This window comes from Mastacembelus armatus, chromosome 8 (genome assembly GCF_900324485.2).
Source record: "Mastacembelus armatus chromosome 8, fMasArm1.2, whole genome shotgun sequence".
NCBI lineage: Eukaryota > Metazoa > Chordata > Actinopteri > Synbranchiformes > Mastacembelidae > Mastacembelus > Mastacembelus armatus.
The window spans coordinates 10084604-10112215 of record NC_046640.1 but is presented as its reverse complement, the minus strand read 5'-3'; the positions used below and the strand labels follow the sequence as shown (position 1 = coordinate 10112215).

The following is a 27612-nucleotide window of genomic DNA, read 5'->3' as shown; positions in this document are numbered from 1 at the left end:
GAATTATACCCTATATGTGATGCATTTTTGCTGTATTGAATGCCTTTCTTTCTGTTAGCCAGGGCAGTGTTTCTCATCTGTGGAGGAATGCATCGTATTTTGTACCCGTTACCGGCCTGCCAAGTCCTGACTGTCTGCTGCAGAACATCCCATCAACCCATGGGCTCGGCCGACTGATCGATAGACCACTTAGCGCCTGTGAACTACGCATCCTAGTCATTTGACCTGCTGGAGCTGTGGGAATGAGGAGGCAATCCAATAAGCATCGAGCTACTGAGACAAGCGAGTTGGACCACCGACTTCCACTTTCCTGAGAGCAGAAATAGAGATACAACAGCTCCACATATCAGGCCTGATCACACATTTAAGATGTGATTAAGATGTGGCTCTTACAATGAGCTATTGATTCTTTGTTCCAAGAAACTGCACTAAAGCAATCTAAAATAGTTCCTCAGTCCAACTCCAAGTGCAAGGAAACTTCAAATTTGGCGAATTTTTTTTTTTTTTTTTTTTTTACAGTTTCTGGTCAAGGTGCATTTAAATAGTTTTTAGTTTACGTATTGACACTATGCTTTAAAAGAAGGCTGTTTTTTAGTTATTGACTAAGTTGATAGAAATACAGTTCACAAAACAACACTAATGTAATTTTTAATTTTTTTTCCAAAAAGGGAAAAAGGGTCTTCTGTCATTCATAAACAGTTATTCTGCCAAGTTCTCCCTGGACTCTAAAGCACCTGAGCTCCACAACTACTTCACATTACATTTAATGATCCAAGTTTATTTCCACATTCATAAAAGTAAAAAATAAAAATCCTGTGATCATAGAAGATGTGAAGAAGTTCTGGGACTCAACACCCAAAAAACAGACAGACTGCAGCATATGAAGCAGTCTGAGAGACTTAACTGGAACAGATGGAGAAGATAGTTTGCAAACACTTAAATTTATAATTCACGATTGGCAACAAAACAGTCCAATAAATTTCGGCCAAGAATACCCACAAAGGAAGCTGAAGCCACCTGCTCTGCTATTTTCTAGCTGTGAATGAGCAGAAATCTGCTGTTATTCTTTCAGCCTTCTCGCCCTCCCTCCCTTCTTCTCTCTATTAAGTCACAGAGAAGGTTGTAATTCACTTTCACTAATGCAGCTCTGCAGCAGCCAGTGAAGTACATAAAATTATGAAACATTTCCCAGAAACCTTATGTCTCCACTAACAGCTGCCAAAAAAAAAAAAACCTCCTCCTCAGTCTCTTTGATAGAATTACAACTGGAGACGTAATGGAGGTTAAAGCCCTTTAAACTCATCTCACCAATCCTTTCTATTTGTGAAAAGAAATTTAATTTATTCAGATTGGCACAAACATAAACTGTGTATTAATGAATAAAGTCAGTCATATCAGTGACTTGACTTTCCTGGACTTTTTACTGAAGGAAACGAATAGAATATGTGTGAGTTTTCAGAATTTACATTTTGACTGGAAGTCTTTTTAATTTTTGACTTATTACAGCCCTTCCCTCCCTTGTCTGTCATTTATAAATACTGCACCATGTATTGCTTTCTATTTGGTATTTAAAATTTTAATTGGGCTAGTTTTAAAGAAAGTGAGCACATTTGTAAAGTGAATAAAATATTAGACTAATTTAAAGTCCTACTTCTCTGCAGTAATCAAAACGTGTTCTATTATTTATAAATAAATGATTTCCAAGTACTTTGAATAACCTCATATGAAATAATGTCGGTGTCCAAGCAAAACAGGAGGACATTAAGAGAGACAAAACGATTATAAACAGCATGCCCTTTTGTTTTGCATAAATATCCAAGAGTGGCCAATCAGATTCTTCAGCTGGTTTGCCACTGCTGCTGGTAAATTGTATATATCATTTAAAATTGTCAAAAAGGTAAAGATAACTATATTCAATCTTCTTTTTATCTCGTTCCTGTTATCGAAGTTGCTATGACCTGATTTGTGATCCTCCCATCTTCCCATATCAGATGGTGGACCGGCTGCAACGCCTCCAGTCAGAGGCCTTGTAGGAGCCTGAGCTCCAGCAGTAATGCAGGGAATGTCAGACAGCTGTATTGATGACTGAGGCTGAGAGCATGGTGAGAAGGTCTTGGTGCCAGAGAGGCATTAGTCTGAGAGGACATTAAGACAAACAGCAGAGAGCTGATGCCAGAGAGCAGAGTAAATAAATATGCTTGCAGCTACTATCACACATAGAAGTGATAATTTCCATGGTGGTGGACAAAATAGTGGAAACGTTTCACACATTTATTTTCTACAGTGAAAATATGGAACATTTTCATGTTTTATGTTTTCTATATGTGCAGCTCTGTAAGGAGATGGTTGATTGAGACTGGACCTTTGTTTAAACATGAAGTAATAACAATTTGTCACTTGCTTTGTCATTTTGTGTACAGGATGGAGAAGAGAAGAGATGCCAGGGGAATGAGGTTAATGAGGCCCATTAAACAAACCATGTCTGTTTCTGCTGCAGTTGTAGCAGGAACTAAATCCCTGCCTTCATCATTCTGAGGTCCAACACATCAGGACTCAACACAGAATAATAGCTCACAGACTCTACTGCATGCGGCCTATTATGATGACAGCTTGGTCCACGTGGTCCAAGACCCACAGTTCAGGGCCTGTGTGTGGAGACAGCTTGGACCTCCTGCTCCACCCCCCGTCATGGACGTCACGACAGCTCCCCAGAGGAGAAGGTTAGCAGATGCTTCTGAATCAATTTGGCCAAAGACCCATAAGGACCTCTGATGTAATTAATGGGGACGTTTGGAGTGAAACTAAATTTGCTGTCCATCGGATCTTCTATCACAGCTGAAACAGGTCCTGACTGACTGTTTCAGTGTACAGGAACAGAATACTGTATAATACACAGCATTTCTATAAATGTGTAAATGACAGCTGCCCAAGTGTCATCGAAAAAAATTATCAGTGAATAATATTTAAAATAATGGGTTTCACTTTGAATGTGACCCCAAACATTACATATAAACAGTTTAATGCAAGCAGCTTAGCAGTTTAGTATAATGCACACTCATCTGTATGTGATGTTTGTAAAGTGTCAAAACCCTTTGATTTCATGTCCTAAGGGCTCATTTTAATTGTAGCTTGAGGAAACAGGATGCAAATAATGCTTTTATGCCGTATATATATATATATATATAGTACAATGAAGTTATAGATGCATGGGGACGAGAGCACATGTTTAATCTGGATTTATAGGGATATTAATCACAAATTTGATAGTTTAAAATGGTGGTGGCATCTAATTTTCAGTGACGTGAAACATGGAGCATTTTAAATTAACTTTCCTCTTAACTGCTGAATCAGGAGTGAGTGTTGTTTGTGACACTGAGACACTATTTTACCTTTGATATGATTCTAGCATCGCTACGCATCTGCCTATGAAAAATAACACATGCAGATTGGCTTTGAATCATTTTAATTAAATGAAATCAAATATATCTCCCTGCCCAGGACGTGACTCTGTGGGCACTAGACTTCTTTGTATACTGAGTGAGGTTTATGGCAATCTGGACTTCTGTGTGTTTTTTTTGGGGGGGGGGGAGCAGACGCACAAGGACAAACTGGAAACACCCACAAACCCACAATTACCATGTGAATGTGGGAGCGTGTATGTGTGTGACAGAGAGAGGTGTTGTCTGTCATGCAGTCCAATATGTCTGCTGTGTGTTCTAAATGCAGGCAGACAAAGAGCGAGGAGGCGCTCTGTAGCAGGGTGTGGGGTGCCACAGCCTCAGTCCTGCCTGGCTCAGGAAGGAGGGGGAGGGGAGCTCTATGTCAGAGGCAGCTTATCAGACCCAATTAGCCCCCACCACATGTGAGACAGGAACCAAGGCAGAACGAGAAGAAATTAGAAGACGTAGCTTTCACTCAAGTATCGCTAACTCTATCTAATATCATAGGACCAGTCTGTGCCTCTTTATTTCTTTATTATGAAATTAAAGTCACAATAGTGACGCAATAGTGGTTGCAAACTTTTGCTAACTAGCTGTTAACATTGCCAATCACCAGAGGTTTACAGCTGCTGGAAAATAAAGGAAATCATGAGAGTGAACCAAAGCAGTGAAGTTGTTTTAAAAATCAAAACAATGAGCTGAATAATGATATAATATTGCAGAGAGGAAATTGCAGATGCTTAGCAGACTGGGTTGATATAACCCAATATAATATGTTTTTTTCTTGTGTTGTACTCAACTAAGAGGATATGTCTTTGGATTAGGAAAGAGTGAACTTAAATTAGAAAAGAATATCTTACTGTTTCATTATGTTTTTATGCATCTAAATGGGTCTTTGCAAATTCTGGTTTCAAAACGTGTCAACTAGTGTTAATTGATTTTCTAGGTTTCTAAAAGATTGCTAAAGATTAAAAACAGATGCTTTGCTCTGTGACCTAAGCCACAAAAAGAGGGCTAATGCATCTCATAGGTAGAAAAATAGAAAATCTCAGCCCCATATGGTATTCTTCATCCACTGATGCTGTGGACAGAGCGCGTATTAGGCAGGAGGTGGTTATGGGAGGGACTGAGAGAGGCAGGGGGAGAGAGGGGGAAGAGGCGGACACTCAGCGGCAGCAGGTTTGTGAGAGCAGCAGCCAGAGGAGGAGGAAGAAGGAAGCAGAAGCAGCAGCAGCAGCAGCAGGAGGAGGAGGAGGAATCAGTGAGAGAAACCGTGTGGCTGCAGTCAGGACACAAACAGAGAGAGAGAGAGAGGAGGAGAGAGAGAGATAGAAGGTAAGAAGGCAGATGCTGCTCGTTTCTGTCCACGTTCGTCTAACACCTTTTCCATTGTGAGTATGAACGAAATATCAGCTGGAACAGGGGATGCTCTGCTATTGTGTGTGTGTGTGTTTTCCTTTTCTTCCTCCATCTGCCAGCTGACGGCATGCTGTAGCACTGCAGAATGATGCAGAGAGATGGAGGAGAGGGAGGGAAGGAGTGCTGGCATTATGTTGTGCAGACATGAGGAAGTAAGAATAGAGAGACTGAGAGAAAAGACATAATAGACATCTGCCTCTTGCTCTGCTGTGTAACAGTGAGGGGGGTGGGTGTAGGGAGAGTTAGGAGGGAGGTGTAGCTCTTGAGTGACAGCGTGCAGGAGTGTGCCAGCTGTCAACATCAGTAGTTTCCCTCCATGTTGGAGATGATGTAAGTTTCTGTCTGACCACACCCTCTGCTTGCTTCTGTGAGATGAGATTAGATGATGGGTTGTGGTCGTATCAGTTTGAGGGGGTGAGCATGGGAAGTGTGTGTGTGTGTGTGTGTGTGTGGTGTGCGCGTTAGAGTAAAAGGTATGTTGGACAGTGGCCAAACATGCTCAGTGTTTCCTCCCATTACTGTCAGAGCAGTGGATCAGCTGTGTGTGTGTGTGCATGTGGGTGTATGTGTGTGTTATTCTTTCTTGGCGATGACTAGTTGAGCCAAGACGTTCAGTCATGTACTAACCAAGGTTTTGTTGCGCTCAACTGTGTGTGTGCATGTGTGGACATTTACATGAATATATCATCCGCCTGTGTGTGTGCGTGCGCGCGCGTGCGCGTGCGTGTGCGTGTGTGTGCGCGTGCCTTTGTCTGTAAGCACACAACATGGAAAAAATGCTCGAGTACAAAAGGCTGCAGTGCTAAAATCCCATCCAGCTCCTGGCATCAGTCCTGGGTTCAAATGATCCACTTTCAGCATTTGGAGTCTGATACAAAAATTGTATCATCCACCTACTGCACAGGCATGTAGCTCGGAATGAGAGTATATGGTCCTGAAGGAGGGACATGAGCTCGGTTGACCCATTTCATTTGGCAAAGTGAAATAGTGAGCCCTCTAAAAGGCAGCTTGCTTAGAACAGCTTGACCGAGCATTTGTTGTTTTAGTGTCTTGATGCCAAGGCCTTTTCACAGCATAGCAGACAATACATTTTCATTAAGAGCTGTTAGGCTGCATCGTGATAGCTGCTCCAGATGGAATACATAGAGGGGCATCTGCAACATGATGACTTACTTCTGTATGTAATACAAACACAACAATAACATGGAAAATTATGGCTGTTTTTTCTGGTTAGGAAGCTCCTGTTTTGCATCGATGAGAATGGATTGTGTCTCTATAAATATCTAAGGTCATTTAAAATGGTGGGGGAAAAAAAAGGTAGAAATAGCGGTTTCAGGGCAAGGACAATTTTCAGATGGTATGCCTTGTCACACATTTTTCTACAAAATGAAATGGCAACAGTAGCAGAACTAATTAGAATTGAAATGATATTTGAAATGATTTTTTTGTCTCATACCCCTACAGTCCTCAAGTATCCTTTCACTGCTGTCATTCCCCAAATGCATTCATCTCAATTGATATTTAACAAGAATTATAATATCCTGCTCATACAGTTAAACTGTCAGTGTTAAGTCAGTCAGTGTCAGCAAGAGAACAACTGCAAAGATACACAACAGGAGATGCAAAATGACAGCACAGAGACACATTATCACCACCACTCAGAACACATTTGAGTTGATTAAAATAGTTTTGTTTTTTTTTTTTTTACCCAGGAGCCTTATGTCTTATAATCATCACCAAGTTTTGTACCAAGAGTTAACCAATGGATAAGTCATTGATGAAAAGAATATTTGCAGCACAAGAACCAACATTATTTTCAGAAAAGAAGATTTGCATATTTCTGGACTTTGTAACTCTGCTCAGTGTTAGCGTAGCTGCCTTCCCGGCTGAGGTCTTTCTTGATAGGGCATCAAAGTGAATCTAGGAGACCTGATAAAACTGCTGCCAAATGCAGTTCTGCCAAACCTGTTCACGTCGCCTGTGACTGAAAGCAGGACCAAAAAAAAGTTTGTGTAAAGTGTTACTGGCATATATGTGGTCAGAGTGAACGAAAAGAGAGAGTAGGATGTAGTAGGAGAGGCTCAGAGACAGGAGGTCTGAGTATGCTTTGTTTTCATGTTAGTTTAGTTCAAACTATTTATAAATGAGCACATCAGCTAGAAAACTAACTAGTTTTTTAAATTGTCATGTCATTAATGCAGTAAAAGTAGTAGTAATGGCTGATCCTTACATGTTTTTGCTGGATGTATCTGGATGAATGTTGTATGACAGAGGCTGGTATCTGTTCAGCTGACTTCTGAGCTTCTCTGTGACCTCACTGGGGCTCCAGCATGTTTGTGTGATCTGTAGCTAAGCTCTTAACTAGATTTAAACTGAAAACGTCATTTTTGCTGGGACGACATGCAAAAAGTGTGATGTCTGAGTCTATTTCTGGGTTAGTGACGTTTAGTGATTTGATGTTTGTAATCATTTGCAGTGATGTGAGACAGCAAGAGTCTGGTGCTTCCTCCTGGGCATAGTGTTTTTTGGTTTTTGTTTTTTTTTAGTAAAATTTGGAAGTCACAAAACCAGGGGATACACCATATAATTGTACCCACAGATTTTCGGGCAACTGTCACTGGCTTACTTTTATACCAAAAAAACTTAAAACTTCTGGGGTTACATGGAGTGTCTTTTTGAATGTATGGTAGTGATGGATATCATAAAGATATATATATCATGTATCTACTCAGATTTGACTCCAGAATTGTAAAAGATACTTTTTACCATTATTATTAGCGTGATAACAAAATCATCTGTGTAAAGTGGCTATTGGTACAGAGCACAGAATGAAGCACATTTGAGTTCAAATGTGATAGGTTTATATGGCAAAAATCCCAGCTGGTAAACTTGAGAATAAAGATCCCACTGCTTCTGCTGGCAGAAAAAAGTAGCTTCTCTCTCTAATATTCTCTCTCTTCATTATTCATGAGCTCATTGCTGTCTCTGCTGAGGTTAATCATATTTTGATTATGAACCCTCATAGCACAGAGAAATTCTTTAGGAGGTGTGAGAAAATAATAAATGAAGGAGTGCTCTCCTGCTGTATAGACTGCTATAATGTAGGTTTCCCAGTGAAAACAAAACAAGAGTTCGTGCTTTTAGTTTGTGACGAGCCCTGAATTTGATTTGAATTTTGGTTTTATTTTGTAAATGTGAACTGATTTTAAGTTGAGGATTCAAGTCAGCTACAGTTTGTTCATGTTGTGCTCCCTCTGTCCTCATTCAGGAGCTCTTCTGTTGCAGCACAGCGTATCAGTGTTGATGTTTTTAGGTTAGCGATCCTAAGAATACATTTCTGTACTGGTAACATACAGTACTTAACCTAAATCCTATTTTATGCAACTCTTCTACAATTTCATCTACAATGACTCAGTGTTGTGTCATTGCTTTACACCTGTAATACTTATTTCGATCTATTTGCAGAAATGGAATATAGTGTTCACAAAAATGTTATTGGTGTGCAATCACTAAGAAATCCATCTGTTGATTTTTTTTTTTTTATGTAAATCTTATGAGTCCCAAAAATCTACATAGGGAGCAGGTCCTCTTTCACTGAGGCAGCCATGTTGTCACCATGTTTCTACAGTAGCCCAGAAAGGACAAAACAAACTGGTTCTAGACAGGGTGCTCAGATTTGCACCTTTAAATGGGCAATACATAAAATGTGAACGATTCATATTCCACAATGAGATAGCTACACTACTGAAATTTCAAAGCTGCACTGTGAGGCTTTGAACAAAAACCGTCAGCAGGCACATTTTTTGACAATGAAAATGTTATTGACAAGTTGTAGATGTTGTCAATGAACAATTCTGCAAAATTTCACATTCATATACATTTAGTTCAGTCTGGACTGAACACATCACAATAATGACAGACTGCTACTTTGGCAGAGAAAGCAAATCATGTAGGTAATGATAATTATTATTATATGTCATTTATCTGCAACCTCTTTTTTTTAATCATCTTTCCTTTCTAATCCCAGACCTGCTGTTCCTCAGTTGTCCTCTAGCTGCCAGTGCCGAGTTTACTGCTGCTGTTTACTGCCTGACCTGGTCATCCTCCTGCTGCTGCTTCTCATTAGTCATTAGTCCCACAGTGGCTTCACTGTGTGATGTGTGTTTGTAACTTTCCGCTCTCCTGTTCTGGTGATCCTCTGACTGTTTGTTGACATCTGCTTGCTCTGGCTCTTGGGTCATCATTCATGTTGCTCACTATAAGCCTGCCTTTTGATCAAATATAAACCATGTTTACCTCACTGATTTACACCTGTCTGTGATGTAGTTCACATTGAAAACTGGCTGTGCTAACGGTTGGCATGCCAGTTTAGAGTTGTCTTCATACTCTTGTCTCCTTCAGATGTTGCCTGCATGATATAGACTAGACTTTTAAAAAGCTTGTTGGCAGCATGTTCATCTTTACTGTTTATTTTTGAGATTTTCCTGTACACAGAATTTTTAGTAAAGAAGAAAAACATAGAAGTCTAGTTTCACACCTAAACATGGGATTACTAGTAAAGAACATCTAATCGTTCTTGATTTAAACTTTAAGGTACCTGGACACCAAAAAAATATAATTTGCCGTTGAAGTTATTTAAAGAAGGTGGGCACATTAATAGGAATAACCTAAAACGTGTATTAAGTATATCCCTTATGAACCTAGTGCTTATTTTACACTTTAAAGCTCACAGGATGGAAAATCACACACTATCTGATAGTCCTTCCCTTAAATGTTCTCAGTGTTATTGTAAATCCCACTGTTCCAGCAAAGGTCAAATGGAAATGCTGGGTATAACTTCTGTGAAAGTGGTAATGATATTGCAGCAGTTGTGCTGTTTTGCTGCACCTTTCTGCAGTTTTGTCATCGGATCATATCGTGGCATGATGGAGTCTGTGGTTAATGTTATTGACTTGTTTCAGATGGGAGGAAGTATAAAGAATACAGGGATATTGATCGGTGGGGGCTCCAGTAATCCAGCAGTGTGTGCACTGGTCCTGCCGAGTCTTTGAGTCATTCTCAGATCTGTCAGTGTAGATGAATGTATACAGTCAGTGGCCACTTTATTAGGCGCGTAAGTAAAATCCAATGTGATCCAACACAACAGCTCAGCCATGAAATCTAACAATCTATTCAGGTTTGGCTGAATTTAATACATGTGAGGTTGTAGTCTAAAGTGGTGTTAAACTGGACTGCATCATTTTGAGACATATTATTACATGTGACATTTATACAATACTTCCTACAGATTGAGTAGTTGTGTGGAAGAGGTATGATACAGTGCTTTGGTGACACATAGGGTTGTGCCAGAGTGTCCCGCTCTCTCACACACCAACAAAAGAGTGAGCAAGAGCCAGTGTGATTAATAGCAGCAGTGACTGTTTCTTACTTCTATGCCTCTAATGCTAGCAGACCTATGCATACCCACCTACGCCTTCACAGACGAGGTAGCTCCTGGGCAAAATGGAAAATGCATCTGGGATTTATAGCATGAAGCCAAGAAAGAAAAATGATATATGGCTATAATTACTGCACATCGGCCTCTAGATGCCTTCACATCAATTCTACATGGTCCCACAAAAACATGTTACTGCCTTTCTTTTCTGTTATTTATGAGAGGTGGAAAGAGAAAGAGAAAGCAACACTAAATGTGTGTATGAGAGTGTGAAGGAGGGTTAGTTTTAATCCCTCTCCTTCTCCCCCTCCCCAGGTTTCCCCTCCTCAACTCACCGACCCATGAAAGAAGCCATGCCGGTCCTCACGGCAGGAGCGGGTGAGACTAGTTTGCACAGATGCTCTACAAATTCTGCCCATACTGCTGTAAGCTAGCTGTTCTCCATCTGTTTGTGTTAATGTACATGATGGTTTTCTTATTCCGCTCCTGTAGGGCTACATGAAACGTTGGCCCTGCTGACCTCTCAGCTGCGGCCTGATGCCAATCATAAAGAGGACATGGTCTTCCTGAAAGATGTCTTTAGTGAGAGGAGCCTGGGATACCTGATGAAGGTAAGATACCTTTTTATGAGTGTCAAGACTCATGAAAAATATTATTGTTATTGATATTGTTATATAAATGGAATATGTTTGGTGTTACAGATTCATGAGAAGCTAAGACAATATGAGAGGCAGAGTCCAACACCCGTCCTCCACAGTGCCTCCTCTCTGGCTGAGGATGTATGTTCATATCTCTCACACACACACACACACACACACACACACACACACACACACACACACACACACACACACCGCACACACACACACACACACTTCTCCCACAGACACACCCACCCTAAATTACTTTTCCAATTGGGCACAGCAGTCAGTCACAATGAGTTAGCTTCAACAGAGAAGCAATGCAGGTTTCAGAAGTGAATTTTAATGTCCTCAAAGTGCTGAATCATCCTGATGCTTATCTAATGAAACTCCATATCCTGCTGCTGCCTCACTCCCACCAGTTATCAGTGAGGGGGAACTGCTGACCTTAGCTGCTCCCCACCTATTTCTCCCTGTGCCCATGTCTGTGCATCTGTCTGCATTTATTCTACATTAAACTGCAGCAAACATTACCAGCATACACATGCGAAGGGTCATATAAGGTCAGGGCTCATGTGTGTTTGTGGCTGACAGGTGGCAGAGGAGCTGCAGAGTGGACCAATGAGCACTGAGGAGAGGGAGCTGCTGCAGCTGCTGACGTCACCACATCTCAAGGTAAACATACAAAAACCACTTACAACGAATAATCTGGTTGTAATTATGTATCATATGGAGGAGTCCAGTAAATAAAGTAATGTTTGGTCTTCAGTATACACACACAGTAACATAAAGAGCTCTGGTTTCATTATTTCACACTGCACCCATGTGACTAATCTTCCATAGTCTGACATCAGAGTATATTCCTCTCTGAAGCTGTTTACAGATTCTGGCAGACCTCAGACTGCTGTTTGTGAGCCTGACAGCTCAGTGTCAGAATAGTAAATCAACACGTCTGTTTTCTGTCCCATCAGGCCGTTCTCTCAGTGCACGACACAGTGGCGCAGAAGAACTTTGACCCTGTGCTGCCGCCGCTGCCGGATGATTTCGAGGATGAGCTGGAGGAGGAGTCAGTGAAGATTGTCAGGCTGGTGAAGAACAAGGAGCCTCTGGTGAGTTGTGACAGAAGGATGAGAGTGGCGATAAAAACATTCAGTAAGAGCCTGCAGGAGAACCGAATGGAAAAGGAAGGGATTATGGGATTGAGACCTTTGCTCTTTTCTGTTAATAATCCTGTTTCTGTACTTCAGGGAGCTACCATCAGACGGGATGAAGCTACGGGGGCGGTGGTAGTGGCTCGGATTATGAGGGGAGGTGCGGCTGATCGAAGTGGTAAATTGTGACCACCTCTCTGTATCTCTGTTGGGCTTTCACACTACTTGTCTACCAGTACCTGTAGTTCCCAACATGTGGGCTGTCATCACTTTACCTAGCTATGAAAAATTAAGGACACTAGTGCCCAGACATGTATGTTTTCATTCAGAGGTTGGGTTTTCATTAAAACATGTCAAATAATGTTCTCTACCCTGTCATATAATTCTGGTAGAGATCCCTCTATGTAATTCACTTATTTTTCCCCAAAGCTAGTGAATTAAGTATTTTAGGGGTACTAAAAATCATCTGTGCTAAGATAACCTTGCCATTTAAAAATTGTCTAATGCCAAGAGTCCCTTAGATCATTAAAGGGGAGGACATGACCCAGTGGCAGACATGTCCCCACTCATAACTTTGAGATGAGTGCCCTATAACCAATTTATTAGCATTGGTAATGTTAACAGGTGACTTTTGCTTTAAAACTAAAGAAGCAGAGATGAGTTAAGGATGGCGTGTAAAAATGTTCCCAGCATGGATGTGAGCCAGGACATTGCAGTAATGTAGCACAGCCCCGAGGCAGGCTGAGCCACCAGGACACCCTCAGAGACTCATGGTTTTTACAGCACTATAGAAGTCTTTTCTTGCAACATGTACAAACAAGGAACAGTTTTGCAAAAAATATTCATGTATGTATGGGATAATAAATCAAAACCTGTTACCGTAATGACAGTGAGATGAAAACCACAGGGTAACAGATGCGTCACTGAAGCAGCAGGAGATGAAAAATGAAAGGGATCGTGCTGAAACCCAAAGCTCTTCATGGGTCCCCAGAGAATCAGTCACATGTGATATAGACTAACCAAAGATGCTTTCATAAGTGTTACCATGGAAATATCAGCCACATGCTGGTGTGTGTGTGTATTATTTGGCATTTGAAACATGCATGCTGGGAAAGTAAACCAATCAGTTTCCATGTGCATTAATCATTAATGTCCTCCTCTGTCTTCTTGCTGTGTCAAGTGATGGAAAAAAAATCTCTCAGCTGTAGAGAGATTTTAGAATTGGCCTGAGGCCTCTGTGTATGTCGGGTGAATGCATACATTACATGAATGCACCATAGTGTGTCTGCTATGTGCCTCTCTCCTGAGGGAAAAGCATATTGATCTCACCTCTCTCGGTCTCTGGTTTCATTGTTGGGGCTGGAGCTGAACCAGCTTGTATCAGTGAATCTGACAGCGATGCTGATGTTAAGATACGACAGATAAACCCCAAAGACCCAGGAAGATCTGCAAAGCCCTTTTGTTGACACTGATGTTTCTGCCTTGTCAGACTCTGTCTTCATGCTATCTCTGCTCCACACAGGTTTGGTCCATGTAGGAGATGAACTCAGGGAGGTCAATGGAGTCTCTGTGATCCACAAGAGACCTGATGAGATCAGTCAGCTACTGGTAAGGAAATTGTGTTTCTGTAGTTTCAATGTGAAGATTGAAAGTAACATATCAAAAATATGTATCATAGAAAAGCCTAAAATAATTTCATCTGGAATATTTTATTTTAAAAAAGTCTTTTTGAATAAGTGTTTTTTTTTTTAAATTCCAGCATTCATCTTACTCTCTCTTCTCGTGCCATGTTATAGTTTTCTTTTACTTGTTTTTCTATTTTCATCCCAACTGGGTTCACAATGTAGTCTGTAATTTGCAGATTTATAATCACAATACCTGAAGATAGTACTGGTGCTGCAGCTCTTTTGCAATATAACCAGAAATTTACTTAAATTCTGTACCTGAGCTATGATGTGCATTGAGTTGTCAGTTTATTAGGTACACCAAGCCAAAACAAATTTAGTCTAATACAACAGTACAATACAACACAATCCTCCATTCATGAAGGTGATAATGTTCAGTTTTTTGCAATTATATTGTGTTACATTGTGAGGTGTTTTGGCCACCGGTTTATATAGTTGGGAAGAACGTGGAATTAGAAACACCTTTCAGTATTAATCAACACAATTTACCATCCTCCAGAGTAATAATAAGAACGTTGATTGAAGACCTTTCTTAAACATTATTGCCTTCTTGGAGGGATTTATTGCAGAACTCTTGGATTAGAGTTACTGAGAGTCCATCAAAAGTAAAATCCACCTCGGGGTGAAGTTTGCCTTTAATTGTTGGCTGCAGTCACAGGCTTCCCTCTCAAACTTCCTCTTGTCTATTTGTGATTTAGTCCCAGTCCCAGGGCTCCATCACTCTAAAGATAATCCCTGCCATTAAAGAAGAGGACCGACTGAAAGAGAGCAAGGTGAGGCTGAGTGGGAGCAACTGACAAACCTCTGAGGATTCAGAGTTTAAATGTTGAAGAGTTGTAGTCTGTTTTTTTCCTGTTGCATTTTATTGATATTCATGTTTGGAAAGATGTAAACAGCTGAATGAAAAGAGTTTTGATCCTTACTGGATGCTCCAAGAAAGATTTTATTTGATGTTTTGATGATCTTGACAAAGTTTTTCTGTTTATTCACAATGAGAAATGTCTACATTTTCCAGGTGTATATGAGAGCCTTGTTTGACTATGTCCCCTTGGAAGACAAGGCAACGCCCTGCCAAGAAGCGGGACTTCCTTTCAAACGAGGAGACATCCTACAGGTTGTGACCCAGGACGACCCCACGTGGTGGCAGGCTAAACGTGTGGGAGACAGCAACCTGCGGGCTGGACTCATCCCTTCAAAGCACTTCCAGGAGAGGTGAGAGGACACAGGAAGAGGTGGGGTGACGACAAGTATTTGTACAATTAATTTGAACTTGTGCTACTCCATGTGAACCACCGGTGCTATAACTGGTGATTCACCCAAACACGGCTGATATTTACTTTACCCAGCCATTTGTAATCTTTTAAATCCATATTCATGTGCTCCATTTTGAGGGGTCAGCTATGATTAGATGGTGCATGAGAGCAGTGAGGGAAAAACTAAATCGAAGCCTTGAATAGGCACATGCTGGTACTGTAAGTGTCATAATCCATCAGTAAGATGATCTCAGCAGGCTGGGAGATCCCTGCCAAACACTGCGGCATCTGGTGGATTAATAACCACAGCTTGAACACAAAGGAAGACACAGGTCAGAGGGGTATCCGAGCTCTGCAAAGCCTTAGAGTTTTTTGTAGGTTAGGACAAGGCATATTTTCCAACACAAGCTCTTTAATAAGGCATACATTTCACCAGATCCTATATTAAAGTATAATTTTCAAACCGTGCTATACACAACCTACTACAGCATCATTTTCACTAAGCAAAAATTTTAACCACATACTATAAGAATTTTCCCCACGTATTTTGTTAAGGCATAACTTTCACAACCTGCTAGATGATAATAATTGTAACCACATATTAAACTAAGGTATAATTTTCACCACTCAATATACTAAAACATCATTTTCATCATATACTATATATTTTTCATGACACTTAATTGTCATATTTACATCATGCATTTTTCATAGTACCTCATGCATTTCTTTTGATGAAATAACACAGATCTGTTAATACTGCATGTTCCCCGAGTCCATGTCTGCGTATTCTGACGCATGGATTACTGAATGGGCACTACTGGTCACAGGCCCAGGGGACCAAAGGTTTAGAAGTGACAGAAATGACTGAAGGGTTTCTCATAATTTGTATCTTTTATATTACATGTTCCTGTCTTTCATATTTAAATCCTTTTATTTTATTAATTCACCTTTCTGAGATTTCCTTCTTACCTTACACTTAATGTTTATTTCTGACCTGGTGATTTTCTTCCTGCCTTCGCCTTTTTCGCTTTGTTCTGCTGCACACTCCTCCAGGCGACTGGCCTACAGGATGAAAATGGGCACACTCCCGAATCCAAAATCCCCTAAAAAGCCTGTCTGTAAGTTTCTCCTTCCCAGGATTCCACTGCATCTTCAGCATCATTTCATAATTATAGTTTGACTGCAGGATGTCTCACTGCCAGCACTCCTTTCTCTCTCTATCATATTCCTCTGGATAAATGCAACAGGGTTTTCATTACATTTATTTATTGCTGGAAATTGGTATTCTCTGAGGCATTAGTAGTCTGTTCTCTTCATGGTGCATATACACTTTACATAGACATGTTTTTAAAATGGATGAGGGAGATGGAGGGGTAGTGAGGGAGGGATCACAGATATGAATTAATCTCTTTCATGTTTGGTCCATCTGGCTAGTGTGAGTTCAGCTTAAGTTGATCCAGGCAGCGTTACAACAGGCTCCCACAGAGAAACAAAGCCTCAACAACATACTGCACTTTTTTTACTCTCTCACTTCATACTGTAGAGAAGGTGTGTCATCAGCCAGGTGTACTTTATATCTATGTCTATCTATTCCATGTCCAGATCTCCTTCTCTTATCTGTCATCTACACAAAATGACTTCTCCTTTACCTACTGTATTAATAATGTTTTACACTCTGTTCTTCCTTGTTGCATTCTGTATCAGATGACCAGGGATGTGATAAAGGTGAGTACATAAACACAGCAATAATAAACAAAAGGATCCACTATCAAAATACAGTAGAAAAATGAGGGCCTTAAAGCAGAAGCCTTGTTTGTGTATGCCAGTAGGGGGTGTGCATTTGGGATTTCTACTGCTTCAAGATTAATGCTTCCCCTCCTGCTGTTAGCATACAAGAGAATTTTGCCTAGCTTGTTTGTGTGTGTGTGTGTGTGTGTGTGTGTGTGTGTGTGTGTGTGTGTGCGTGTGCGCGCGCGCGTGTGTGTGTGTGTGTGCGTGTGCGCGTGTGTGTGTGTGCGTGTTGTGCCAGGTGATGTGCACACATCCCTGGAGACTTTAGTCCAACCAAGCAGAGGTTGTTAAAAATAACAATACCTCCTTTTTTTTTTTTTTTGTTTTGTGCCATCTTCAGTCCTATTATCTCCTTTGTTTTCTAATGTTTTCTTTCTTTTCTTCCTTTTCTGTTTTCTAAAATCAGTGTCTATCATCATACATTAGATTTGAATGTAAAAATCAAGTCATGGATGAGTAAACATGTACATGTGTATTTGTCTTTTATCTTGGAATAATGGATTTGAAGGCTTCTGTATGTGACTCAGCTGTGTGTCTTTAGGGAGGTCAGGATTGTTTATATGTGTGTGGGTCATAGAGACTTTGATCCCAGTTGACTCCTTTCCAGGAGAACCATCTTTCTCCAGTCTTTGTCAGAGGCTCCAACAGTGCTTCCATTATCTCTCGACTGCCCATTCACTCTCACCTCCTGCTGTCTGATCTGCCTGCCGCCTGTCAGCCCTGCCTGTCCTCTCCAGTGCCCATGGCCACGCCGCCCCCTCTATAACTTACCCACCTCCCCAACCCCTAACCTCTTCCAGGTCTCTTACCTTGTGCTTACCCCCTTTTTCCCTGCTTGCCTCCCTACAGAGGACTGTGACTGTGAGGGCTATTTCAATGGACAGTACATAGGTGAGAGTGTGCATATCTTTCTCCACCTCCTTCTCCCTCTCTGCTCTTTGCCTGCTGCAGCCTGGCTATGTGCTGGTTCCCTGGATGCTTTTGGGCTGGGCTGGGGGGGTCAAACTGAGTCCTCGTAGGGTTGAACTGCCTGAGGCTAGGGTTGAGGGATAAGAGGAAGGTTTTAAAGGGTAGAGAAATGGGATCAAAGTTCCTGTTAGAACAAGGAAAAGACAGAGGTGGGTGGTGATTCAGAGTTTATCTGGGCAAAGGGAAGGAGAGGTTACAGATGTAGGAAAAACAAAACCTGCTACAGTGTTAGTAAGTAAAGTAGGGAGTATCATCTCGTGCTTCTGCAGGTGCCAGTAACAGATCTGCCTCTTTAGATACTCATGATTAATTAGCAAAGGTGGTGGGCATGAGTGGAGGCTGTAAAATTAAGCAGTAACACTTTATTTTATAAGTCCGTTACTACTTGATCATTTCCTAGAATTCTTCCTGGAAAAGTGTAATTTGATATTCACTATTGATTACTCGATTTTAGTTATAACTTAAGTTACTTGTGTTAAATTTATAAGCAGTTACTGACTTTTAAAGGAATTTAATTGAAAAAATACCTTCATTGTATTAATAATTAGGAATGTTATTGCTTATATGTGTTGACTTGTCTTTGTAGGTAAATTTAACACTGATTTTGTGCACTGATTTTAATTAACCTAAAGTACACCAGCTCAACACTTTCAATTTGTCCTCTAATTGGTACCAAATTAGTTATTTCTGAGAAATAGACTCATTTAATAGTGTTACCAATAACACATCACAAATGAAAAAATAAAATTCATAGTGAAAATACTAATGGAAAAATGCTGCTGTTTTTTGTTTTATGCTGCAATAAGGCTTTACTGAATTCAAACTCAAGTGGAGAGAGGGCATTAGTCCCATTTATCCCAAATCTCTGTCCAGCCTTCCACAGACCTTCCCCTCCCTCACTCTTTCTTCAGCCCAACTTGACCCCCATTTGCTCCCCCATATCCCACAGGCCGCAGGAGTGACAGTGTTCGAATGGAGCGATTTTAAATGCAGCTGAAAGCTTAACTGCACCTGCTCACTGTAACACAAAATGCCTTATAAAACAGTATTTGTGCTTCCCATCCACCTCTACATTACATAGTGTGCTTTGAGCTGTAAAACCTTCCCTTTGCCATCCCTCCTCCTGCCCCCTCCCTTCAGCAGTGTTTGGGTTCTCCTAATCCTCCTTCCCTTCTTGCCCTGCATCTAACTGCCCCGCTGCTGTGGTACTGCTTTCCCCTCTCCCAAAACACCCCCCCCTACCCCCCGACAAGGGCCCTGCCACGTTGGACGCATTGCACACTCAACCAGGCACGTTTGCTGCTTGTTCACCCTGTGTGGAGGTGTGAGGCTGGGTTGTGTGATGCTCTAACGCCAGTTATAGTCTCTCCTAAGTGTAAAGCAGTGGCGCCCTCCTGTGGCCAGGTGTTTTCCTGGGAATTTTATTCAGGTACAGTGCCCAGCTCATTCCCGCAGGTACACACCACTGACTGGGGGGATAGAAACAGTCCTGGTCATGGGAGACCCTCATTTGCAGGAATTCTCTGCTATTGGCGTGGTGTTTCCCAGGGCCAGGCTGTCCTGTCTGTCCTGCCGCAGCACTGTACCCGTGTTCAAAGCAGCATGCCTAGTTTGTAACGTAATGTTGGAAAATGGAGTCTATGTTGGGTTACTAAAATCTATTTTGGACTGATGCAACAAGTACCACTTAAAAAACAAAGTGTTTTTTTTTTTTTTGTTTGTTTCTTTGCTTAAAATAGTCTGCTTGGTTGTCAGATTTCAAATTTGTTTACTCACATGCATGTGATCCTGTTTTAATTTAAAGCACGATGCCTGAGTGGCTCTAGGTTTAGCTAATATCTCACACTATCAAGAATTTACACTACAGATAAGCATTCAGATATTTTCATTCATGTGCACTGTTTACAAAGGTGTGTTAATGCATGATTATCAATGGGTTGGTATTTTAATTATTTAAACGTTTGCTCACTGCACCTGTCTAATTACTTTTTTTATGCCAAACTATATCTTATATGTGCATTATGGAAGTGAAGTACTGTACTTACGTGATCTTATATAAATCATTTTTTGGCTCTTGACCTCTGACCTGAGACTTTTCTTTTGTCCGATCTCCGGCCTCACTGTAGCTGGTTTACGGAGGAGTTTCCGCCTGAGTCGTAAGGACAGACAAGGATCATCGGGGGAGTGCTCTGATCCTGGAGATTCTGAGTTTCTGACCTATGAGGAGGTGACCCGCTACCAGCAGAGGCCCAATGAGAGACCCCGTCTGGTGGTCCTGATTGGTAAGGTTGAGGCATGTGAAAGGCACCCCTGTGATAACAGTGACACCTAGTGGACTAAAGCATGTAATGCTTTGACATGTGATGATGACACATTACTTACAGCTTTATCACCATAATGATGCATGTAAAATAGCTTTTTCTTCTCTCACCTAAACACACAATTGGCTTCCAAAGGTTCCCTTGGCGCACGGATCAATGAACTCAAACAGCGGGTGATTGCTGAAAACCCACATCGTTATGCAGTGGCTGTACCACGTGAGTGATTATTCCCACCGTTTTCACACTATGCTTATCAGTGAACATTATCATACACAGTGTGATTATTTGTGTTCCCACAGATACCACCAGGCCCAAGAAACCCCATGAAAAGGAGGGCGTGGAGTACCACTTTGTCACCAAACAGCAATTTGACACAGATGTTTTAAACAACAAGTAGGTTTACACTGATAACGTTCTGCTTTTGTGTAAAACGTGTTTAACGACCTGTTTTAAATAAAGGTTTTTTTTTTCTCACTTCTCAGGTTCATAGAGCACGGGGAATACAAAGAGAACCAGTATGGCACCAGTATAGAGGCTATCCGCTCTGTACAGGCCAAGAATAAAATGTGTATAGTGGATGTGCAGCCTGAGGTGAGAGTTATACCACAGCTACTTACCCCATCTTGTTTGAATCCACCATCACAACATGACATGCATTGCAGATCCTGCAGGCAGGAGCATTTTGCTGAGTAGATGAGAGCAGGCAGCCACTTCAGATCTGCTCATGTGTGGAAAGGCTGATGTATCACTCTTGACTTTGTCCTATCACCACTGCTTTCTGACCTCTCTTTCCTCTATTGTATGCAAATCCACCACCACCACTCCAGGCCCTGAAGAGGCTGCGGACAGCAGAGTTCAAGCCCTATGTCATATTTGTCAAACCTCGTATTCCTGAGAGCAGACGCCGCCGCAGTGCTGCCACCTCGCCAGGAGGGGGAGAGCATGGCCGCATAACAGTGAGTCCTGCTTTCTCTTAATATTAGTTGTATGGATCTACGGAAGTGCTATTTCAAAGGCTTTTCTAAATGTGATTTAGAAGGCTTCTTTTGCAGGCCTTAGGTTTAGGGTTACATAATCCATTTTCACCTTTGCATAAAACAGGACAAACTTCAAGGATCTTTAAAACAGTTGACAGTTTAGTCTTATATTAAATACCCCATTAATGTATGAATGTAGAGAATTATTATACTTCATTTAAACACAAAAAACTCCTAGAAACTAAGCTTTAAATGTAAATTCTATCATCAGAACATGGGTTAGAGTTAGCAAGAGTACTGAAAAAGACAAATGCTGTTATTTCAGATTTTTACATAGAAAAACTCTGCTGTCATCTCTAAACTTGGTGTTACAGCTCTAGCAAACTGCCTTATAGCTAATGTTAAAAATCAGCTTTTCACTTAGTTAAAATAATTTTAACTAATTTTGTGCTTGTGTAAATGTCTGTGTTAAAAAACTAAAAATAGTTTAATATATTTGGCACAATTTCATGGTGTCTTCAGCTCCTTTAATGGAGCACTGATTGGTCCTCATGAAGATTCTGATCACTGATTGGTCCTCAATAATCAGAACCAGATTTTAGACTGATTTTTAGCAGATCAAACCTTTTCTTAAAAAAGGCACAATAGTGGAATAAGCTAAAAATAAGTTATCACATTGGAGTTTAACTTAAATTCTGAACTAAAATGTCATTTTAAGGTTACACCATTGTATTATTTAATGGTGAAATCTGATGATTCTTTCCTACTATGTGACCACTTTATAATAACCAGACATTTGTATTCACATGGTCATCAATCATTGATAATTACTTTACATGAACTGGAGAAAGGGACTGAATGTTGTAAGTAATAGAAATATCACTGTTTGTTCTGGTTTACAACCTGGATTTGTTGTTAATCACAGTAAGTTGTAGAAAAATTTAAGTATTGAATGGTAAACTGACAGTTTGTAACTCTTGTCACTTATCCCCATTTCCCCAATTTGAGCAAGCAGCAATGAGATCAATTCATTCATTTATATTTATTTATTCAAAATACCATTTTTGACAGAAACAATGTAGTTTTGGTCTTTGTCAAGGAGGAACAGGTTCAGTCTTCAGGTTCTCTGAAGGTGTGTTTTGCTGATTGTACAAGTGGGTGGATGTGGTCCATGAATGTGAGTTCTGTAGAGGTCCTGAAATTTTCAAGTCCTCTTTAGAGCTCATTGTCATGAGCTACATCTTTCAGATGGTAGAAGGTAGAAGGTGTGATCCATGGATGATTCAGGCTCTTGACTGGAACAAAGCTAAAATAAATCCTTCATCTGATTTTCTGCAACAGGATGAGGACCTACAGGAGATGCGTCAGTCTGCCATTCAGATCGATCAGCAGTATGGACACCTGGTGGACCGGGTCCTGATCAAGGAAGACTCAGCCAGTGCCTGTGCAGAACTGCGTGGTATCTTGGAAAGGCTGGAACGAGAGTCCTTCTGGGTGCCTCTGAGCTGGGTGCGGACCTAAACTTAGCCCATTCTGCAGCTTCCAGAGGAACTTCACAGCTCATGCAGCTGACTCCCTCTGACTAATGCCGGGCTGGTCAGACGGCCATAAACTGAGGCACCAAAGGGAGAGGATGATGTCAGTGGAATACCTCATCTTCTGGGGTCCTGCAGCAGATGGACAAAGGCCAGTTTATCATCCAAAAATCTCTCACTTCCTCTTGTCATATTTATTCAGGTTTTAATTTTATAGTTTTCCAAGATCAGATACAGAAAGGAGTTTGTAGTTTGAGAAGTGTTTATTCTCAGGCTGCATTATTCACTGTAGTGTCAGGTTGGGGATCCCACTCAGGACTGCTCAGTCAGCCAGCTTTATTGTGACTCCATTGGAGTACCTTTAGTAGCATGTTTTTTTTTTTTTTGTTCTATTGACTCGATGCTTCCTGTTAATTCTTACTACTCGTGCATCCTGTACAGCTCACAATAACATACGTACATGGGAAATTAAGATATGAATTTAAGGGAATGCTGTTTAAAACTGTTCCTTTTGCTGAACCATAATTAGAATTTCCACACATGGAAAGCAACCAATCTTTTTTAGGCAATGCATGACAACTGATTAATCTCAGATGTAAATATTGTAAATGTTACTTGTGTGCCAACGAACGATCTCGTAGCACTTCAATGCAACCTGTTTACCTTGATCCCTGGAAACCCACATCTGTTTGTGTAAAAGGACAGCGTGCACAGAGTATGTGGGGTTAGATGTTGTGGAACTTCAAATGATTTGAAAAGGTGTGCTCGAAAACAGTTTTTTGGAAAAATTTAGGTTTCTGCAAACTCCAATTTGCAGATTTACATTTTCAGTTTCGAGGCAGAAACACTTGGAACAGACGTGTGCAAATATTCCGATTTTTTTTTTTTTTGACGTACTTACTATGTGGGCAAGTCTTTGTCTTAGAGCTTAGAGAAAGAATCAGAGGGTCTGTAAGATAAGACTTCTGATCAGTCAGCATCTCTGTGTCACCACTTATAAATAGTAAATATGGCCAAAATCTGTAAGCACACAGGCACCAGGTGTTTCTGCCTCACAACTTGTGAAAATATGTTTGTCTGCCTGAAACGTGCAGGTATAAACCTAAATGTCCTGTTTTGAGCAAACCTTTCTGAATCATTTAATATTCCATAAGATGTCAGTGTATGTTTACATACACCAACATGTAATGCTACTTTTATGTACAATGGGTTTTGTACTGTTTTCTTTAGGAATTAGGGTTTTTGCTACTGTGCTGTCAGAAGATTTGAAATTATAACAAACTGTTTGCTCGGCAAAAATCCAACTCTTTCCCTGGTTACATGTTCTAAAGTGTTAGGACTTTTTGTTATAGTTTTTTTTTTTTTTTTGGAGTTATACAAAATAAGCTGTTGTGAATACATCACCTTTCTCCTGATAGTGTTACAGTTTTAAAGAAACCAATCAATTAGGCAAGAAAATATTTGGTCAGGCAATTCAGTTGCAGCCCTATATGAAGTTAAAGCCTGGACACTGAGATGAGTCCTAAATGTGATGTGGTAGGTTTACTTTTTGTTTTTTTTTTTTTTTTAAGCCTGTCTATATATATTTATATATGCACTGAAAGAATTCTTGGTCGTTTCATTTCTCTACTCTCCAGTGGTTGTGAAAACAAGCCTTGATAACACAATTATAGGTGGGGATAACATCCACTGTCGGCATTCTGTATTATAATGCATCTGATAAAGGTTTGGGTGAACAAGCATAAGTCTAGGTTGGCCAAATCAAGTGGTTCTCTCTCAAATGTCTTTCTGGTGCACAGTGGCAGCTCGATCTGAGGGAAGGTTGCATGGAAAAGATGGCAACTTTTGGAAGATAAATCACTTCAGTTTTCTTACTGAGCACTGCTCAAGCTGATATTAGCCTGAGTTGAATCTAAGAAGTGATTTTTAAACAAAACAAGTAAAGGAGGATTAGGATCCGCAGAGCTTATCATGAAATCACTCTAGGAAGGGGAAACTAATTAAAAAATTCAGGCTTATGTTAGAGGTGATTACAAAGCCAATGATCTGCACAAGCCGACAAAATTTCAGACCAACTATCATTCCTACATTTGACTGCGTGCAGTGAAAATTAAGCACCCTGTGTTCTTTTAAAAAAAAAAAAAACAAACAAAAAAAACAAAACATGCATTGTCTTGATCTTTTTATGTACCAAGTGAACCAAGAATCCCAGGATGTTGAGTTTGTAATGTGACATGTACAAAGTGCCATAATAAAGCTAGCTGAATTAAACTTCGTATATCATTTGAATAATTCTTTTAAATTACACCTCTAGGTTTTACTTGTATTTCGATGAAAGCCTGCAGTTGCTCTAACATTATAAATGTCAGGATGTTTAATGTGTGTGTTTACCTCTCAGCCTTCGTTGGCTCCTCTGCAGTTTATTTAAGTGCATCTGAAACGCAGCCAGGAGTCCTCGGCGTTGGTCCACAAAAGCACTCCACACATCATGTCTCCATCCTATCAGCGTTGTTTTACCCGATGGTCCACGCTGGGGAGAGATTATTGTCAAAATAACATCAGTTGAAAAGAAAATCAAAGCTCTGGAAAGAATTTAAATGGAACTGGAGAGCCACAAGCACAACAACTTCATTTCTTCACTGCAGGGGCGGAAGAAACTCGTTGTCAAAGCTACTATAAGTCAAATACTGGCAAAGTCCCCAGTATTCGTTGATTTCAAATTAATGCGAAGTACAATATATCTTCTTCAGCATACTAACAGAAGTACAATGTACAAAATTAAAATTGTCACCATCACAGCAGATTCCAGACATTTGTTTAGGAATTTGTTTTTGGATTTAAAAGAAAAAAAAAAAAACCCTTTAAGCTAAATCTAAAACATATTTAAAATTTAAATTAACGATGAGAACATACCCTGTTTATAGCTAGTTATCGCTTCTCAGTGGATTCTAAAAACTTATTTTCTTTTTATGACTTTCCTTTGGTAAACATGTTTTTGGACTTTGCACTAATTCCTAATTACAATCTTCTTTCGGTTTCTGTAATTGAAAAAAGATGGAAAGCCAATTATTCTGCCTGTGTATCAGAGTTTTTTGTTTTTTTTTTTGGTAGGTTTTGTCAAGGTTCATCATCAGCTCTCTCTCTCTCTCATATGCAATTACCTCTATGAGCATCCTGTGACTCCAGAGACTGCTGCTGGCAGAGCCAATTAAACTGGGTAACAGTCAGTCTAATTAGTGAAGCTGCTCCGCTGAGACAAACGCAGCCATGTTAGTGTGAAGACGTGCTGATGCTGCACACAGATCCACTGACATTCATTATGGATGAATGAAGTATGCTGTGTTTAACAAACTCAACGGTTAATATGGAGGCCACATACTCCTAGACCTGTCAACTAGAAACGATCGTGTGTATGTTTTGAAGGAAGCTATCTGTGAAAATGTTTGCAGAAGCTGCCTCAAAACCTGAAATGATATTTCACAATGATTTTAACAGTTTAAATGTTAGAAATCGTCAATCTTTTTTTTTTTAAACAATTATGGCACAAATTACCAAGAACTGATGGGCTTAGTGCCAAAATTAATCAAAAATTAATACATTACATAATTTATGTAATCGCTTTAAAACTTACAGTGCGGTACAGCTAACAAAGTTCTGTTTAGTTGATTTCATTTTTAACTTTTCCATGCATCAGTGGCTTTAATATTTCAAAATATTTATAGCAAGAATAAAATTTTCAGTTTCTGTTCCAGAAGTTAGAAAATCTCAATGAAAATCCACTGTGATGTGTAAACACTCCAGTGTAAAATGTAAACCTGACTATTTGTGTTTCAAACGTAGCAGCTGTGCTAAGTGTCCTGCAGTCTCATCACTGTCAGGCTGTCATGTCTGGCACATTTATGACAAAAATCTTTTACTCACCAACAGTGTTAGGGACCATGGCCGAACACACTGCAGACAGACGTCCTTTGCACATGGACACGTCAAGAAATGCTGTAGCTCCCTCTAAAATCACAAATTGTCAGTGTTACATAACATGTAATTTCTCCTACCTTTAGTCTTTAGCCTAGCCAAGTCCTCACTCCAGCTGTGTATTCATAACGCAAACATGAAAACTAACTGTTGGCAAGAAAGCGATTAGGCACATTCATCAAAATATGGAACTTTAAAAGCTCTACATAGGAGCCTCTGAGCCCTTATGTGATTTACAGTTTAATGGCCTTGTAGTCTTTTTTGCTAACTAGAAATGAAATAATGGCCAGGAATCCAATCAATAACTGTAAGGTTCTTTCTTTTTTTATATGCCAGATCCATATCAACAATTATAATTCTAAGGCTTCAGCTTAGGGCGGTTGGACTAATAATTAAGTGTCAAAAGCAAAGGCTACTTAACTAGGTGATTCATATTCTTAAAAAAAACAGAAGATCAGTACTTGCTGTCTTTGTGCACACTGGAAAGGTCTATAAAGTTAGTCAAAGCACTTTGTTTGTTCAGATGAATGAATGAACTGAATTTCCTGAAGGACAAGACACTGGAGGACAAATACACAGGAGTAATTAAACCAAGCAGGGAACTGTAATTAGCCTTGTGTTCTTTACCTTATTGATTAATGATCTTATCCGATAGTTTCAGCAGGTTTGAATTCTTCTTGTTTGCTCATAGAGACTTTTCGTACGATTCATTTTAGACTGTAAAGTAGCTGAGGGCAGGAGTTAATAACAAACGGAGGTTTGAGATGTTAATAAATAATAATTTGAACAGGAAGTCTAAAGCAGAGCTAGAGTGTGTTTTGAGTCATAAAGACAAATCGGAGGAAAAAAAACAAAAAAAAAGATCAGCATGAACCGTGTCTGAGGCAACCCTCTCAACTCATTTGGGCCTTGGAGGTGACTATGATGATGATGATGATATATTGAGCTATAATTGAATCCGAATTCAATTATGGGTATATGGTGTTTGGCACAGCAGAACCTCTGTATGAGCCAGACTGGA

General features: G+C 40.2%; 1 protein-coding gene and 1 long non-coding RNA gene across 2 annotated transcripts; one reads left to right on the top strand and one right to left on the bottom strand.

Annotated features, from left to right (window-relative positions):
* Positions 1-1815: 1815 nt before the first annotated feature.
* Positions 1816-22628, top strand: mpp3a (MAGUK p55 scaffold protein 3a). Its single transcript, XM_026325107.2, has 20 exons — positions 1816-2102; positions 2421-2720; positions 10609-10671; positions 10786-10904; positions 10995-11072; positions 11529-11609; positions 11906-12043; positions 12182-12263; positions 13608-13693; positions 14469-14543; positions 14786-14982; positions 16080-16144; positions 16731-16751; positions 17667-17708; positions 19913-20068; positions 20243-20323; positions 20407-20500; positions 20590-20698; positions 20935-21016; positions 22391-22628. Exons 2-20 carry the CDS (start codon positions 2588-2590, stop codon positions 22603-22605), a joined length of 1917 nt encoding a protein of 638 aa, XP_026180892.1. The 5' UTR covers positions 1816-2102; positions 2421-2587; the 3' UTR covers positions 22606-22628.
* LOC113140961 (uncharacterized) lies at positions 22621-26623 on the bottom strand. The gene is made up of 3 exons (XR_003296707.1): positions 26541-26623; positions 25011-25149; positions 22621-22751 (listed from the first exon to the last, which is right to left on the bottom strand). It is a non-coding gene; the product is annotated as an uncharacterized LOC113140961 (long non-coding RNA).
* Positions 26624-27612: the final 989 nt, after the last annotated feature.

What these genes read in the sequence shown, in the direction of transcription:
- mpp3a (XM_026325107.2), top strand. Translation starts at nt 2,588, where the DNA reads ATGCGGCCTATTATGATGACAGCTTGGTCCACGTGGTCCAAGACCCAC. An exon ending in TTTCAATGGACAGTACATAG is followed by an intron (nt 17,709 to 19,912) that starts GTGAGAGTGTGC and finishes GCCTCACTGTAG; the next exon opens with CTGGTTTACGGAGGAGTTTC. An exon ending in TTATGCAGTGGCTGTACCAC is followed by an intron (nt 20,324 to 20,406) that starts GTGAGTGATTAT and finishes GTGTTCCCACAG; the next exon opens with ATACCACCAGGCCCAAGAAA.